General features: G+C 45.3%; 1 protein-coding gene across 4 annotated transcripts in view; it reads right to left on the reverse strand.

Moving 5' to 3' along the window:
* TOX2 (TOX high mobility group box family member 2) overlaps positions 1-18,734 on the reverse strand; it is a 113,775-nt gene that overhangs the window by 42,111 nt on the left and 52,930 nt on the right. For all 4 annotated transcript variants that reach the window (XM_085241524.1, XM_085241527.1, XM_085241525.1 and 1 more), the window contains one exon: positions 7,817-8,062. In XM_085241524.1, coding sequence (XP_085097650.1) covers positions 7,817-8,062 — 246 coding nt within the window. The remainder of the gene's footprint in view (positions 1-7,816; positions 8,063-18,734) is intronic.

Consider the following 18,734-nt stretch of genomic DNA (forward strand, 5'->3'; position numbering starts at 1 on the left):
AGATGAACGCATTTTAAGATCAGAATCAGTTCTTAAAAAAGGCCCATCCCACATCTTTAGCATGTTTACCCTGCACACTTCCAGTTACTCGGTATTGTTCTCAAAACCCCCTTCACGCCGTATTATTTTATCTGCGACTGTAACTCGCAGATTTTATTTTCCACTATATTTTTAATTTATATCATGTTTTATTTATACTACTGTCTTTTATGAAACCCCAAATTTCAAAACTGACATGAGCATTGCACACACAAAGTAGGCTTCTTATTATCAACATGGCAGAGGAGACAAAAAATGACAGGAATAAATCTCGGATTTTATGTCGCCGAGACGTTCTGTGACGTAAGTGACATTTCTCAGCAATACAAATTGTACATTAAAAGATAATTTTCAGAACATGATACCAGCGATGGAGTGCAGCACCATTACGCAAAGTAATATTGAAGCAGCGCTTTAGCAAATGCTGTTTTTATGTTGTGCTGGTTTGGCACCAAGATTGCAGCGGGTCTTGCGAGTGGATTGAGGAGTGATTAAGTTTACTGTGCACAAAAGCCAGTTATTTGGCAACCTGTCAGCGCAGCGTAATTGATATTTTAATTACACTACTAATACACATGCTGTTCACAACGAGCCTCCTCGGTGGTGTTGCACAAGCTGCATGTTTACTGCGCTGATGATTGTTCCTGAGAAGTTCGCATTTAAAAATCAGTAAAATTTTAAATGGCCGTAAAAGCAAAGCAAATTGTTTTGCAACTGCTTAATGGCCGGCTGTGTGCAACGTGAGGAGAGCAGGAGGACTGCCATCAGCCACAGGGTCTGGGGACAACACTCACATGGGGCCACGGTGGCCGATGGGGTGACTCCAAGTGGTGGGGCTGCCAATGGAACTGAGCAGCCGAGGGGAGAGGGGAAAGGTGAGCAGGGCGTTGTGGGATAGGGAAAAGGTTCCCCATGTGGTGCAGAAGCACTGCTGGACTGATCTGATTTAGAGGCTGGCAGCCCTGCGCGTGGCAGGGGGTTGGAACTAGATGATCTTCAAGGTCCATTCCAACCCAAGCCATTCTGTGAATCTATAATTCTATAACCATGGCTGTTACAGCACTGGCATCAGACCTGCCGCAGCTCTGGTCAAGTGATGAGCAGGAGGAGATGGGGTAACAGTATGCAGAACAAAAGCAAAGGAGACAAGAGGCATCGCTGCAGGCATGCACACGCACAATGTGAGCCTCTTCCTGCTTTGGGTAGAAGCACACCTTAATACTTTCCTCCACCCCCTGATTATGGACAGAAGGAAAAGGACAGACAGGAGTGTGCGGCAGTTACTCTAGCATATGGCAGGAAGGATGGATGGGGAAGAAGAAATCTAGATAGAGTGCAACCAGCACTGTGCTTCTGCAGGCTGAGGTCCCCCAGCACATCTCTGGCTGTTACCTTACTCCTAAGTGATATTCTTCTGTGCTGGGTAGGGAGTTTGTCAAGGTAGAGGTATCTCCTCCCATAGGCTTTGTACCCTGTGGCTCTGGCCCAGGGATGTGCAATTTTATTGTTATTATAACAGCATACAACACTGACAATAGCAAAGGTAATTTACAGGGAATACCCAGGAAAATCTGCTAGGTGATACCTAGGAGCAGATGACAACATTCCACGCAGCTCATCCCTTGCTGTGCCAGGTAGAGTTTGTCACAGCTCGGCAAGAACCTGGCATTGGCTGGGGGAAGCCCTAAGGCTCAGGAAGGCCATTCCTTCTGTCGCTACGATCCCAGGGAACATCAAGCACTGCGTGCATATTGCTAGTCTCAGAGCCTTCCTCTGTACAGAGACCTTAAAGGGGATCCGGGGCTGAGATGTGCAGACCATAAGCTCTGCTGGAGAGCAGAGATCCTGCAAGGAGGAAACTGTGGGAGGAAAGCCAAGCAGATTCCATGTGAGATCCCCAGTCCCAGCAGAAGATCAATGTGTTCAGAGCCAGCAGGCAAAGGTGGCATCTTGTCTCCTCCCTGGAGTCAATCTCCTATTACCAACCAAAACGCAAATCTGCTTTGTTCTCAGCTGTCACAACATACCCACAACAGCGTATCTCTTATTTCTCTTATCACAGAGATGGGATACCCAGGGGTAAACTTGAGGCCCAACCACACAATCACCCTAGTAGCAGCTCAGTTTATCGTGTTCGCTGCATGCTCAGCCCTGCTGCCGTCTGAGCACTGGCACAGATAGGACCTGGTGCAATCATCACCATTTGGAGCTCTCCTGCTCCACCTGGCCTGGATCATGGAGCAGCTGCAGCAGCTGCGAGCAAAGAGCTCAGGCTGGTTTTCAGGATGAGAAGTCCCAGGGATGCTCTCCCATAAAGGAGGAGGTATGTCCCCATAGAGACCACCAGCTCTGCACCCAGCACCACGCGTGGCCAGAAACAGGACGTCTGCTCTCTGCAAACACACAGGGCTCAGCCACAGCTGCTAGAACTTCCCCAAGTAACTACCAGACCGTGCCCCTTCCTGCTCTTAAAAACACACACAAACAATTTGCTCTTTGATTGGGAATCTTGTCAGACCTGGAGCGAAACGTTACTAGCAATAGGGCTGGGGGGGGGGGAGTATGGAGGGAAGGGGCTTTCAAATGAAATGCCAACAGACATCAGAGCCAGCAGCATGTGTGGGTGTAGCTAAATTAAGCTCACGAGTAGGTGGGGCAAACGCCTTAAACAAGTTTGCGAAGGTAAAATAACGTTCATTAAAAATAGAAAAACAACTGAAAAAATATCCTTTGTATTCAACTTTGCACTCGTACATCATAATGTTCCAGTAAAAGCCCATTTTCCCTTGAGATAATAAAAGAATTGAATTTTTCCTTATCGGTCATCTATTTTTCTAGCTAAAGCTATTACTCCCTCTCTGCGGTTGCTAGGCAACAAGAAATATTAATAGCAGCTTTTATTAGCTTAGCTTTAGCAGTGGAGTACCAGAATGAGAAAATGGAAAACATAAATGTGTTACATAAATCTTTCAACCTTTCAGGGTTTGTGTTAGTCTCTGTTTTCATAATGATTTATTGAAGTGATGGTTCATTTATGAGAAAAAGGAGTGTGAAATAAGAAAACGGAACATTACCCTGAAGGACTGTTTGAAAATAAATAATTATAGGAGGTGAAGAAAAGCTGTTTAAAACCATTTTTCTGAGTTTTATAAAATTTAAAAAGACATATTTCTTTCATTTATTGCCTCTGAGAAAAACACTAGCAGGGAATTGCAAACAGGGCTCTGTTTAATACAAAGAGCCCTTCACGTACGGCTGTGTTATTGCTATTTTCCACCAAGGCTTGTGTTTGGAGTTTAGCTTTTAAATAGTGAACTGTTAGTAAGCAGAAAGGCAAATGAGTCAAAACCTGAAGCACACACATGGGAGTGCCAGGGCACAGGGATCTGCTAACCCTTTGCTCCCGGTGACATGGTGACATGGTGCCAGCCCATGCTCAGGACATTGCTGGAAACAGAGTTGTTTCTAATAACTTATTTCACCAGGCAATGATTTAAAATTATTGCAATATTTATGCACTGGAAGTATTTGCCAACAACGTGTAAGTAGCACTGCCTGCTGGAGCATCTCTATCACCTACAGAGCTGCAGCTCTGTGCGTATCCAGCCCAGTGTCCTCACCACGTTCCCACAACTGAGGCCATGCTGGAGCTACGCAGACAGAGATCCTCCTGCCCTCATGTGACTTGGGCTCCAGTCAAAAAGATGGGAAGGATGGGAGATGAAGAGAAACCCACAGCACTGGCCAGGGAGATGCTCTAGCCAGCAGCCTGCATGCAGGAGCCAGTGCTGGAACAGGTTATACAACTGCAGAATCATTAATGTTGGAAAGACCACCACTAAGATCACCAAGTCCATCCATCAGCCCATCACCGCCTTGCCTACCGAACAATGCCACTCACTGCCACATCCAACCTCTTCTTGAAAGCCCCCAGGGATGGTGACTCCACCACCTCCTCAGGGTCTTCTGCTGGTGACCAGCGAGATGCTTGTCCTCAGAGACCTCCACCATCCCCGTGGCCCAGGCAGGCACACAACCCTGGCTCTGAGAGGTGGCTGCTTTTCATTTCCATTTCTCACATGAAGACAGGTAGGTGTGTTACAGCTGAAATTTTTCTTGGTCTTGTGTTTTATTTTTCTTTCTTATTTTCCCTTTCTTTCTATTCCATAGAAAAGCCCCATAGTGCTAGATAACAGCAGTCTGGTTTCCAAAGCCAAGCTACCCAAAGCCAGCCAACCAACTCCAGAAATTTCAGAGCTGCATTTGTCCTCGCTGCTCTGATTCCTCCTGCCTTTAACCTCTCCTCCCTGGAGGGAACACCCAGGAAATTATAATTAAAGACAGTAACCCAGTGCAATCAGGTTCCAGACCTAACCAGAAATCTGACATCTTTTACACTGTGAACATGCTTCTCACCACTGGTGATTTTGAACATTTTTCAGATGATCTGGTTTTGCTCAAACTGAAATGAAACACTTCCAGGATATTTCTGGAGCCTTTTTCTATTTTTTCTTTTTCTTTTTTTTCTTTTTTTTTTTTTTCACTCAAGCTGATGCACCAGCTTGCTGATAGCAGAAAAAATTCATCACCCGGAGCTGAAGGGATAGTTTCTTTCCAACCTCTCCATCTCTCCTTCTCTTCCCAGTAAGGGGAAGGGAGGGACTATAGGACAGCATTTGCTACAACCTCCTCCAGAAGAGCTGAAGAGTGAGGAAGGCTGATTTTGGGTACCTTATTCACAGCCACAACCAGTGCAAACGTCAAGAAATAAAGTCAAGTACATCTCCCATCATGAGAAGCACCAGGGAGCAGAGATGCGTGGAAAGTTGCCAGTCTCTCCAATCAAACTCTCACACTGATGACAAAGTCAATGCTTGCTCCTAACAGCTGCTACTTGGGATGTCCAAAATGACATTTCCCCCAGCAAAAGTACACAGCTGTGCCATAGTTCTACCCAACAGAGAAGGGTGCAGCACCTCGGACTGGGCACCCATCCCACCTGACGAGCAGAGACACGCCGCTATCTAATATTTATGGAAATATGTTTGCACTGTGCTGGAGATTCGTGGGCTCTGACCTTGATCACCCTTTCTTTCTGTCAAATAGGTTCTGGCAAATCCCTTCTGAAATCTCATTTATTCACAGCAGCTCCTTCTCCCAGCAGCACCCCGCCTTGCTGCCTGTCTCTAGCTATGGCCGGCGCTTCCCAGCTCTCACCCACCAGAGCCCTGTGAGGGCTCAACAGCCACCTCCGACACCAAAAAGCTGAGAGGACGCTCACAGTGGGCAAAGTTATTCCCTTTATGTGAAAACAGGTCTTTCTTCCTCTCCTATTTCCCTAAGTGTTGACCATTTCTAAGTGAAAATCACATCTTTCCTGTTTTCTTTCCCTCCAACCATTCCTCCTCTTTCTCCATAGCAAAAAAAAGAAAAAACAAAAAACAAAAAAAAACAGATGGCAAGAGAGAATAATCTGTCCTGTTAAGATTTTTTCAACTGTTTCTTTTGCCCAGCACAACTACAACATGCCTTCCCCAAGGCTTCACCTTCACTCTCTAGCTCTCATCCCATTGTGGGATTTCCTGCAGCTGCTTTAAACTGCTCTGATTTAGATCTTCACCTGCATAATGGGAACAACAGTTGCATCCCTTGCAGAGGCACTGAGAGGCTTAACTCAATGTATGGACAATGCTGGGACATTTTTGGACTCTTTTTGGAAGTGCAAGCAGATAAGTCCCTTCCTTTTTTGTGGATGCCCCATCCCTGCAGGCATTCAAGGCCAGGCTGGATGTGGCTCTGGTCAGCCTGGTCTGCTGGTTGGCGACCTGCACATAGCAGGGGGGTTGAAACTAGATGATCATTGTGGTCCTTTTCAACCCATGCCATTCTATCATTCTATGATTCAAAGATTCCTTTATCAAATCCTTTCGTGCTGCAACTCCCACCTGAATGTGATGAACTTTTGGGCAGATTTGGGGAAGGTTGCATGTTGCACAGTGACAGGCAGCAAGGCCTGAAGTATCTTCATGGTGCCTCAGCCAGAGAGCTGAGGCTTAATGGGACGTGGGCAGGTGATGTCAGTGACACAGGCTTAAAAATCTGCTCCGTTTCTTGTATTTAATTACTGTACACGCCTTGCTCCCAATAGAATTAGAGAACAATCCTGCCACAGTGGAGCTATAGTGGAGTGAGGGGAACTCAGTGCGGGCATCCAAAACCACAGCTGGGCAGGAAAAAATAGGGCTGGGAGCTGTTTCTGTAGCTCAGGTCTGACAGCATGGAAAAAAAACTTTGACGGGAGGGGAGGGCAGGATTTAATTTCAACTTGACATTGCAACACCATTCGCACCCTGATCTACTTCCTTTACTGCTGGGACCTTTGAAGATGTATTGCAGATCCGGAGGTTTCCACTCAAAACTAAGCACTTTCAATTCACTATCGGCCGGAAAATTCAGGGTTCACTGGATTTTTTATTTTAGTGGTAAGGGGCAAAAAAATCTTAATCTCTCTATTCTATGTTTACAGCCCACTAAGCCCCTTTCTTATCTTCTCCGGTTCAGCCCTGATTTATTGTCACCACGCTGCATTTGTAAAACAGTACCATAAAATAAGAAAGAGAACATTTCCCAAGGACTACTCCAAAATAAATTATTTCAGACATACAGAAGCTGTTTAATAAATCCCACTATTCTTGTTTCTTTAGGTATTTTAGAAAGTGATTTATAAGTGCAATATCACCTCTCAAAAATGAGACAATCAACACAGGATAAAATTATTGTGTTATGAAAATAAGGGTCAGGAAAAAGGGTTGCACTTTAAATTAAACTAGGGAAAAATATTTCATCTGAAATTGACTCTTTTTGTCTCAGAAATGAATGTTTTAATCACCTAAGAACCTAAAAGCTAATACAGAGACCTAAGTAATATTTAATTTCATAGAAATACGCTCGTGTTCAATATTGATAGGCAGAAGATGATGTTTTTCTTAAACACACTAACCACGCAACTTGGAGATGCACCAAGACTTTACAAAGCCTTGGGATTTTCCTAGCCTAAGAGATAATATCCCATTTAAATATTTAAATATCTCTCTCTTTCAGACCATTATCTATTCAAGCAATCGACACCAAATGCTGTCTAGCTAGAGCAGTTGCAGACTTGCAGGCAATGCTAATAAAGTAAAATTAACTCTGTTTGATATTGATGCCTTCCAACAGCACCTATGAAAATCAATGATCTTAGAGAGAAACAACGTAGAAAACTAACCATAGGGCTAAATGTGCTAAAGAGGAAAATATTATTACATAGCTCCAGTGTTAATTCAATACCACTGCCAAAAAAACAAGAGAAAACCTTTCTTCAATGCTGATGCTACAGAAGCGTCTTAATGCCTAATTAGTCCCAAAGTTTCTTCCCAGAGCTGCCTTTACTTCATTATCCCTGTGTTATTTATTCCTATAGAAGCATCATTTGAAACTTTGCAAGGTATCACCTTACCACTGTGTGAGCCAAAAGGCAACTTGAGCTTGCAAGTGCAGGCAGGGATCTTGTTCTCCTGGAAATCAAGAGGAAAGCTCTCTGTCTGTGGGGCAGCCGTGCTCCTCTTGCCAATGCCACTGAGCCACTCCTGCAGCAGGGCACGGGGTGGCAAGCAGGAGGCTCAATCCCCATCCCCGGTGCAAACATCTCTTTAAACGTATAACTTCTCAATCAAATCATAGCATGATGTATAGAAATGGCTTTAACGAAAGATAAATAGAGGGGAAAGTCACTGACCGTAGGTAGCTGGCTGGAGAGGAGGTGCCCGTCCTGACTCAACATATTGGAGACCATGATGGCAGGCAGGTCCATGTTCTGGTAGGGGTACGCGGGTATCAGGCTGTTTGGAGGCAGGCTGTGGCACAGGGAGTGATATCCAGCTTCATGGTCCACCAAGTGCAGGAGTGAAGGGTCGGGGAGGTTGGGAGGTGTGATGGGTGGGATTTCATAGTCTTCATTATTCTCGTTCTGACTATTATACGTCTAAAACATGAAAAAGACATTTCACAATGCATCACTGCCTTGTCGCTTCAGCAAATAAAAGCGATTGCTTGAGTACGAAATACAAAAGCACAATCCCAGTGAAAATGTTCTTGTTTTAACAGAAAAGATAGCTCCAGGCCCAGCCGTCAGCTAGTCATAACCAAGTAGGGGCCAGGTAATGGGCAGTGCACCATCCACTGCAGAACGCCGCATGTTCTTGAAAGCCTCCAGTGCTCCTGGAACACTGCTCACTGCCCCTTCATCCCTGCTGCAACCCTTTACCAGGTTATAAACTCCTCTAGAGAGAGAAAGCCTGATGGTGCCCCACACCGAGGTTTGTCCTTCCTTACATTCTCATACAAATCTGCTTTGGATTAGCATGCCCTCATCTCCATACCAATATTCCCCATGAATGTGCAGAGAAGCTGCTTCTTTTGTTTCTCATGCTTTCTGCTGGTTTGTATAAAATTAAGCATTCCAATTTGTATGGAAAAAAAGAAAGGATATTGTTACACCGGTGTGTTTTTATATCAACATATTTGTTTCATAAAGTAAGTGTAAATCTATCCAAAATTATTAATTATGAAAGCAGAATATAATGAGTCTGGCAGAGGAGGCTTACTCTAAAGATCTACTGTTTCACTTATTATTATAGTATATGAAATTCTGATTAGCCATAGTATTACACACATGGATTTTAAGCTAAATTTCTCAGATCACCTAGTTTCATGGTTGGATTTTGACTTAATACTCAATTTAAGAGCAAAACCCCAGGCGTGTGCAAAACAAGTTGAACATTTCAGGCTTTATTAATCCACTGCCCCAGAGCTCACACTTGGGTTCATGCTCTTTACCACTCCCAGACTGCAGGGAGAAAACCCTTAATAAAATAAAATAAAATTAAAAATATATACATTTTTAATCAGAGCTCAGAATCCAGTAGGAGAAGCAGCTAAGCGGAAATCCACCTCTTGTCTCCTCTCATCCCATCACAAAAACAGAGCAGAGCACATATGCTGCACATCCCACCCAATTACTCACATTTGCGTGAAATTCCCACTAGCTTTGGAGAAACACGAGTACACCAGAAATATAAGAAGGAGACCAGGCTGAGCTAGCTCTGTATCAACAGTTATTGTTCAGGGGAAATTCAAGCCCAGTTGTTTTTCCAGCCAGCTTCTGTCTAGCAGTGGTATTGTGCTGGCAAGGTAGGGGGATGAGAGGCTGCACACAAAAGCAGACAGATCCCATTTAATACGTCTAGCAGTTAAGTTTTCATTTGAGCTACACTCTTCGAGGTATATAAATTCTTCTCCAGCTATTTAAGAGGATTTCACTCTGCGCTTTACGGAAAGGGATTTAAATAAATCATTGCACAGCAAACTTGTTTCTCCAACTGGTTTATTTTGGTATCAGGTATATAAGAAAGTGGCTTTTCTGCGCTTAACTAAATTATGTAAAACCCACTCAAAGTTTCCTAAAGCTCTCTTCAAAACTACAAGTTGCTTGTGCTGCTGCAAAGCAGCTCACGGAAGGGCTTTGAGGCGGTTTTGCCCCTGCTCCCCCTGCACATTCTTTGCTCTGTGGTATTCAGCCTGGGAGAAAAAAGCCCTGTGTAACTCACACAGCCCTCCGAAGAGCTACAGTATTGTGCAGACCTATCAAAATCACAATCAAAGCTGTACACAATCAAAATCAGATTAGACAATATCCAATCAACATAATCAGCCTCGGCGCCTGCCAGCTTTTACACCGCATCGCGAAGAACGATTTTCCAAAACAGGCCGCCCTTATTCTATATGTGTTTTAAATAGATGGCTAGAGATATAGGGAAGGGAGAAGAGGCAGGGTGGGACGGGGGGGAGAAGGGGGTTACTGTGGCACACTGTTGGCATGGCCATGGGGATGCATCCATGCCCACGAAGGGTGGGCTCACATGCGTGCACAAAAGCCATCGTCCCCAGTCTCCTGCCAGCAACACCCCATGTGCCTTCCCACCACCGCCCGGGCTGCGTGGTGGATTCTGTTTTCTATTCTTATGTTAATTTGAATTAAATTAAACAGCCAATTATACGTTATAAGGATACATTACAAATTAGATTAGCGAGCTGGCCTGAACCCATTCCTCCCACCAGGAATCCCAAGCCAGGCGCCGGGAAGCTCTCCCTGCTGAAAGGCCGCCCATTGCAGAGCGCACAACGAGCGCGGCAGATCTGGGATTTTCTGCTCTCAAGCAGATGACAGTTGTTGTGATTACACATTATTCCCTTTCGAATTAAAACACTGACATCAGCTGAAACAACAAGCCTACCCCTGCCAGGCCTCTCCAGCTCAGCGCTGCCCTCTGCTCCCTATGAAGAGCCGCAGCCGCCATGAGCCCTCCCCTCAGCCTGCTCTGCTCTGGGCACAGCAAACACAGCGACCTCAGCTGCTCGGGAGCAAGGCTCTGGCTGCCCACGACCCCTGATGCTTTCTGACAGAAGGAGACATGTTAAGGCACCCAAAAACCCCTCATAGAATTCACAGGCAGCCCACATGAGGTTCGCAGGGAGGGACACTGCAGCTGGCAGTGCCCTGTGTGGAAATGGAGACGAAGTGAGAGCTTTACAGAGATAAAGCTGGTTCTTCTGCTTGTCTCCAGTGTCCCATGATGGGATGCTTGACTTTTAACACTAAAATTGGATGTTCTTCCATATGCCTAGATAAGGATCAGAACTAAAAGGGTATCAAGCTGCAGACATCTCCAAATGCCCTTAAGCTACTGAAAACTGTGGGCCAAGGAGGGAAGCGAGTAGCTTTCACCCTAGAATGTCAGCAGCTGGCAATCAGCAAACTGGAAGTAGAATCATAGAATCATAAAAGGTTGGAAAAGAGCTCTAAGATCATCCAGTCCAACCCCAACCCATCCCACCATGCCCAGTGACCACGTCCCTCAGTGTCACATCTCCAGGGATCTGAGCACCTCCAGGGATGGTGACTGCACCACCTCCATGGACAGCTGTGCCACTGCGTCACTGCTCTTCTGGAGAAGAAATTTTTCCTGATCTCCAATCTGAACCTCCCCTGACACAGCTTTGGGGCCTTTTTCTCTCATCCTATCACTTTACCTATCATCCTATTACATGGGAGAAGAGGCCGAGGCCCACCATGCTACAATCTTCTTTCAGGGAACTGTAGAGTGGTAAGTCTCCCCTGGGCATCCTCTTCTCCACACTGAACAACCCGTTCCCTCAGCTGCTCAAACGTTTCCACCACCAGCACCCATTACAGCTGTAAGACCATGCAAGCTCCTGCAACAAGGAACACACTACTGGAACACACAGCTACTGCTACAGAGTGGGGCAGACACAACCATACTGTGCTCTGCTCCATCAGCGTGCTGCAGACAGGAGGAAGGCTTGGGAAACAGCCTATTCCTGGACCATTTAGGGTCCATCTGCCCACCTCCGCACTGTGACTGTGCAGCTCCAGTATCCAGGTATTTGAACACCATCCAGATCTCGAAGGGCTGGCTGGGAGCCGGCCAAAACCATAATCACTACCTTATCATGAATGACACCAAGAACCCACCATGCAGGTAGCTTGAGGGAGCTACAAGTGTTGTGCACAACCACAAATTAAGCCCTTAGCTTTCTCCTGCCTTTTCCTTCTCGGATGAGGAGGGAAATACTGCCTTTCTTTAAAAAACACTCTACAGCTGGCCAGCACCACTTCTCCCTTGCACACTGCTATTAATCATAGAAGACATGACTTGACCAAGGACCTGGGAACTGCTCTCCTCAGATGCATGGCAAACATCCAGTGACCCCAATTCTCCACTGAGTCATGCTCCGTGTGATTATCCATGAGGATCCAGGAGTTGCAGCCAAGCACTGATTCAGAGAAAATATTATTCACAGTGGAAAGGATAGGGATTTGCAGCATTATTGCAGGTAAATATTTGCCCTGTCAAATAACACTCAACAGTAAACACAAGCCTAAGAAAGAAAATTTATACCCAGTAAGGTACAAAGAAAATATGTCGACTGATGTGATTCATCCCACCCTAATCAACCAGATGACACAAAACGCCATGGACTCTCCCACCCCTCACCTGCTAACGAAGCTTTTCCTGCAGCTAACATGAGAGCTTATTGCCGCAGGAACGTGACCCTCTGGGAATTTCAGACATCAGATAGGGCTAAACAAACAAAAAGTAGGCTGGAAAGTCTGCAGAGTGAATATAACATTGCTATTTGTGAACAAGTGCGACCAAGGGCTACCACAACAGACACCAACAAAGCTTGTGTTCCTGTGTGCATGGAGAGCATGGAGTGCTGAAGCCACAAGGGCAACAAGGTTGGTTCAGGTGCAGGAGAAGGTGGAAGGCACCTGGATGTTGCAAACCCCAAAGAAGCGCTCCAGTGCCAGCAAGGACCACAGCACAGTGCTCACCATGGGGCTGCCAAAGGCTGCGCTCCCACCTGTGCCTTCCAAAGCCCCATGCCAAGACGTGAAGCAGCGCTGATATTCCACGTCAGCAGCTCTGGGGCTTAGCAATGGAAATTGATTTGCCTCATCTCTGCACGTGGAGATCCCGCCTGTGAATAGCGGGACCAATGAATTCCTTGGGTACAGTTGGAGGAATACTGTAAATAAGTATTTATTAACAGCCAGCCACATACTGTCTACAAATTGTTTTTGATGTTCTCCCAGCCCCTTTTACTCTCATTTTCACATGTTCAGGTTTTTGACTAAGGGAATGCAGTTGAAAAGGGAAAAATGAGTCCTTGTACAAATGTAAACATGTGCTGGAAGTGTATGCACAACCTCCAGCAGCATGCAGACATGCCAGGAGCCCAGCAGGATGGCAGGCAGCCCCACAACCAGCAGCAAACTGGGTTCTACCTGCCTGCTCAAACCTCTATGCTCCTTTCCTTCCTGCAGTGTGAGATTTAAATCCCAAACGAATGTTGGTTCACCCAAAGAGCAATCAATCAGATTGTTTAATGCTCTGTAAGTTTCTCATCATTTCCTCCTATTGTTGCTTTGATGCATGTTCTGCATGCTATGGTGAACCCTAGAAGACAGCCAGCATCCACCACAGTGCTGCTGGACATCACTGTCTTTGGAATGGAGCTGGAGATTTATTTCCTCATCTTACCTGCCCTTTGTCCCCTGTGCTGTAAACACTTCTGAATGGTTCAATCCTTCAATCCCTTCTGAATGGTTTAAACCAAATTTGACAGTGAAAAGAAGCCCTTTATACAAGTTTCATAAAGCCAAATGTGCACAGAAAAGAGACACCAAGGTCCTGAACATTCGCTTTTGCCCTACAAACCTTGGATCTCCTTGGGTAGGCGCTACTTGGGTGAAGGGATTGCCATGATGGGGTGCATCCTGCTAAGCAGCAAGGAAAATGCAGGGAACTGGCTATGAGTATTCATAGCTTACATTCAGTTTTTACATCACCCAAGCTGTGGTTGACTTGCATCACTACTTCACCACAAAAAAAAAAAAGCTAAAAATAATGGAGTTCTACGAACAATTTATAGCAAAAGAAATCAGCCCTATTGTAGGTCTTAAAAAAGGTTCCCAACTCCCTCTCCCCCCACTTCCCTCTTTTTTTTTAATCAGCATCTTATCCAGAACTGGAATCCTGTCAAGAATAGTGGATAGCACACAACTATAACTTCTTATTATGTGTATAGTGATTTTATGAATTCAGTGGGGAATGAAATGCAATTTTGTCAGACTTGTCTGTGTTCATAATGACCAAGTCAAATTAATCATTGTGGATAATACTCCTGTGTCAGCCATTCAAGAGATTTTTTAATAGAATTTTTCTGATTCATGTCTTGCAGTACATCAGATCTGTAGTAATGCAGGCACTTCTAAAAATCAGTGCAATTATGGCTTCTTGTTGGCCTGTCATTTTCCTGGAATAAAAATGTCTCTGCAAAAGTCATATACTGTATATAAACCAAAATGAAAAACAAAAATATAGTTACAATTAGACTTGATTTTTCCTAAAGATTTAATATCTTCTCAAGGCCATTATTTACAGGCAATACATAACGGAACAGTGCATGATGCCGAAGACGGACTGCCTTATCACAGCACACACCAATTTTGTCCTGCTTGTCATTCTTCCTCTGATTGCCCTATGAGTTAGTGCTTTCGTAGGCATGGAAATGACTATCCCATAGAACAAACAGGGGATAGGTAATGGGCCTGCAGTCAAATTATTGTGTTTATTAAAAATGTATCTAGGAAAGCCCACAGAGATCCCAAAGGGCTCTTGTTCAGGAAAATCTCTGGTTCAAGAAAAGGTTACAGTTACCATAAAGGCAGATAGACATGCATGGGAGCAGCAGTGCAGCGTGCAGCGGTATATAAAGGATTAGTAATGGTACACTTATCCTTCTGAGCGAAGAGAGAGACCTCTAATTCCCCAGTGACAAAGACAGAAATGAGTTTTGGAAGAAGTTACCCTCAGGAATTAAGAGGAAGAAAAATGTAATCCACCCTAGCTCTCAGCCTTTCCTTCCTTCATTACCTGGCGTTCTGCAGTTATTGCCATGGAAGGGAGCACAGGGAGGGTCCTCACCAGGGCCACTGTGGGTCCCAGTAGAGCTGCCCCACAACCACCCCATGCCACCAGGGAGAGATCTTCTGGAACCACCTGGAAGGAGGTTTGGAGACCCACCACCACACGCTGCCCTCCCAAGAACTCAAGACCTGCCTAAGGCAGCAGATCAGCAGTTCAGCTGGTCAGGGAAGCTGGCTGAAAAATCAGCCAATAGCAGCAAGCATTTTGGAGGAGATATACAAACCTGTGGGGAGTGCTTCTTGAAGCCCCTCAGATACCAGAACAACTCATCCCTTACTTTCACCTCTCTCATCTGTTTTTATTAACCTTCCACCTCCCTGCATTCCTATTAAGTTCTGGACATCAGTATCCAGCAGCGGGGAGCTCCGCATGCTCCTTACAAAACATGCCCCAAACTCCTGCTTTGCAGTGCCCTACCCTGCCCGTGCTGCCCCAGCCACGATGGGACTCACATGGAACTGCTGCCTCTGAACTCCCACCTCCAGCACTGAAGACAACACCACGTTCCTACAGCACAGACCTTCCCCCTCTAAACACACACCTGGGATACACGGCTCCAAGTCTGCTGATGGCATTTTCAGGAGCACTCGATACTGGCTCATGCAAATACTGGCAAGAGCCAGAGCTAAAACCCCTCTGTTGTATCTTCATTAGCAGGACTAGAAGGCGTATTTCATGCACAGCTGCTCTTTTTCACCTGCAGTAATATCTAACTGCAGTATCTACCCTGAGCATGGGTAGATAATGCAGCACATTTTTGTAGCAGTTCTTCCCCAGTCTTTCGAAATAAACATGGCAGAGTTCCAGGGGAAGCTTGGAGATGTGCAAGCTCTGTTCCATGTCAGCAAAGCACACCCTCTGTCATCTGTCTCACAATTGTTTATAAAGATTTAGCTTGATTTTAAAGTATATTCTGTAGGGACTGCACATTCAGGCAGAGAGGAGCCAATAGGGATCTAAAATTAGATCGACCAGATCGGACAAATACAAACCCTTTGCTTTGTTTTCCTGGGCTCTGGGCTGGAAGTCAATACAAGGAATATGATAATATTCTACTCAAGAATATCACGCGTTTCTGGGAATTATTTGAGGAGTACAGACTTTACATAATTGCCTTTTTTGTCTCATGGCATACTGAACTTGCATAATAAGATCAGCGCACTTCACAGAAATTCATTGTTGGGCTGGATGGATTTGGTATTCCGCATTGAGCCAAGGGTACATTACATAATGATGTATAATGCACTGTAAGCAGGTCAAGAGATAAGGCAGCCTGCAAACACTAATGGAGTGCATGCGGGGAAGAATTAGCAAAAAGCACTCTAAGAAATTAATTCAACCTGGCTTCAGTCGAACAAGCAGGACTCAGAGCAGGAAGAAAACTTTATTCTGTACCATGCTTATCCCCTTTCAGTTTTCATTTTGTTTTTCCATTGAGTTTAAAACAGACTTTGTGCCGCACTTTGGATGGGTGCTCTGTAGCAAGTTTTCCACTTTGAGAGCTGGATGCACAGCCCCATGTCATCTGCTAAATTTCTGTTACTTAATGTGAGCTGGGGCTGGGACCTGCGCTGCCCAAAGCATCGCTCACCACAAACAGGTTCCAACTTTGGACCCACGTGTTTCCCCAGTTCCACCTGGGGCCCCAAGTCAGATTGACAAGAAAATGATATATGCATGTATGCATGATGCAAAAAGGCAATAAAGCCCACGAGCAGCAGCACGGCCCCCTCCCATCGCCCAGACTCGACGTGTCTGATTAGCACAAGGACGGGGAGAAGTGGGGAGAGCCTGCATAATGTGTGTAAGCTAGCACCTCCCCCAGGGTGCCCAGCTGCTGCAGAAGCAATTTCACAGCTCATCATCCATTATGAGATTAAAATAATTTTTTTTTCCTCCTGTGAAGTACTAATAAATTGTGCGGGCAGAGCAGAGTTAGCATTTACACAAATGGTAGTGAATCACCCACCTAGTTATTTCTTAATGGATTGAGTATCTGCTTTCCGCCTTATCCTGTCATTTCAAAAAGTAAAGACACAAACCTGTTTATCTGCACCGTTCAGCCACAAGGTAATAGGCACAAAGGCAGAGAGGGGCCCTGCCCAGTGATTCCCAGGAAACAGCACCAAAACATCAGTATGAAAGGGGAAATAAGCTCCACAAAAGGGCACCTGAAATCACCCCCAGAACTCACTCACTTCTCCTTCTGGGGGCAAAACTCGCTGAGGCATCGCTGACACAATGCAGCTTCCATGGTACATCTAGTGAAGATGTAAAGCTGCAGTCAGAGCAAGCTAATGGCTCTGGGAACATCCCTGCTTTATTATGGTATCAGACGAAGCAGGCATGTTTAATGTTTAAACTTCCAGCGACAAATGCCTACAGCAAATATGTTTTATGTATTTATTCAGTGCTTCTTATGCACCTGTCACCTTAGTAGCTAAGGTGCTGCTTACCTCCTTCTTTATTATTAAAATTGAAAACATATCAGTGCTTTGTGACATGCCACGCTCTCCCCTCTCCTTTCTCCTCTCCATCCCTGAGAGCAGCTCGATATCCTTTACCAGCCCATCCCCTGCATAACATTTCAGACTGCCAGGAAGTGGTCGAAATGGGAAAAGGAAATTAACTGGAAGCCCTGGAGCAATAAATCAGCCTCCCACGTTATCCTGAAGCCCCTCAGCCCCAGACCTGGCCCTGAGCACCAGGAGAAGCAACGACACCAGACACTGAGTCAGTCCTGAGAGGAGATGGCAGAAGCATCCCTGATGCTAAGCTCAACAACTGGGTTCAGGCAAGCACTGCCTCCAAACCAGGGCAGGTAATGTCAGTTTGGAGCTGAATGTGACCTGGACTGGTAGGGCAAAAGAGAAGTTAAAGACTGCCTTTGGAACTGGGATGCTTCCCTCCTTGCAGACCCTGAATATGCAAAATTCATCCATGCTCCAGCCTGCCCCATCTGTGAGAGGTTAAAGCCATCAACTGGGATCTCTCTTTGCTTCTTTTGAGTTTACTGAGCTTCCAAGAGCTCAGCTACAAGCCTTCCTCCATCACCACCAGCACTAGAATTTTATTCATTCACACACTTATCCAAAGCAGAAGCTGTCATGTCGCAGGAGCACAAAGGTGCTGGGCTGTTAGGGAAAGCACGAAGCACCAAGAGACTCATGACAAAATGATGAGAACCGTAACCTGGTACACAGCCAAGTCTCCAAATCCCCAGCGTAGGAGTGAAAATCTCAACCTTAAGCCTCCAATATGTAAATTTGGAGGAAAAAAGAAGATTTTATCTTTAACAACTCTAACATTTTTTTTTTCTTTAATAAAAATAAGCTTATGTATAGAACCTAAAAAAAGCTAGGATCACACACATCGCTCTGAGTGGCTCATCTATGTCCTAACTCACAGATGCTCATGAAATACCTTCTAGAGAAGAAGTGATCGGGACAAAATGAGTAACTACAACCACAGAATCAAAGAGTGGCTTTGATTGGAAAGGACCTTAAAGATCATCAAGCTCCAACCCAACTAGAGAAGATCCTGGCACAATGTGGGCTGAAAGCAGAAACAACAAACCGAAGGTACAAACTCAGATTTGCCCTGACCACTCAATGGCTTCTGCTGTCATCTTTTAAAGTGTGGACAAGACATAAATATGTTCACAAACTCAGAGCTGAGTGTTTCTATTGCTCAGAAGGGCACCAAACCACGTACCCAGCGCCCTTCTGGGTGTTAACCAAAAAAGAGCATTGCAGGAACACCCAAATGTGACCAAAATGGAACAGGCTCTCTGAAAGAAGATCACCAGAGAAGCTCCTGCCCCTGCTCTTAATAACAAACAATAGAGATTGGAAGCTGTGAGACAAACACTTGATGCAGAGGTCAGGAAAACAGGGCAAGTAAAGGGATTGCATGGCATCTTCCAATGGCAGCACAGTGTTTCAAAAACTTAGCACCCAAGTACGAGCAGCTCAAAGAGATGCAGAATATTCTGCATTTCACAGAGGGCTTTCTCTTTTCACCCCCAGCATTGCTCTGTGAGCACAATGAATTCATTCCTGAAGCGGCATTTGAGCACCC

Source organism: Meleagris gallopavo, chromosome 22, assembly GCF_905368555.1.
Source record: "Meleagris gallopavo chromosome 22, MGAL_WU_HG_1.1, whole genome shotgun sequence".
Lineage (NCBI taxonomy): Eukaryota > Metazoa > Chordata > Aves > Galliformes > Phasianidae > Meleagris > Meleagris gallopavo.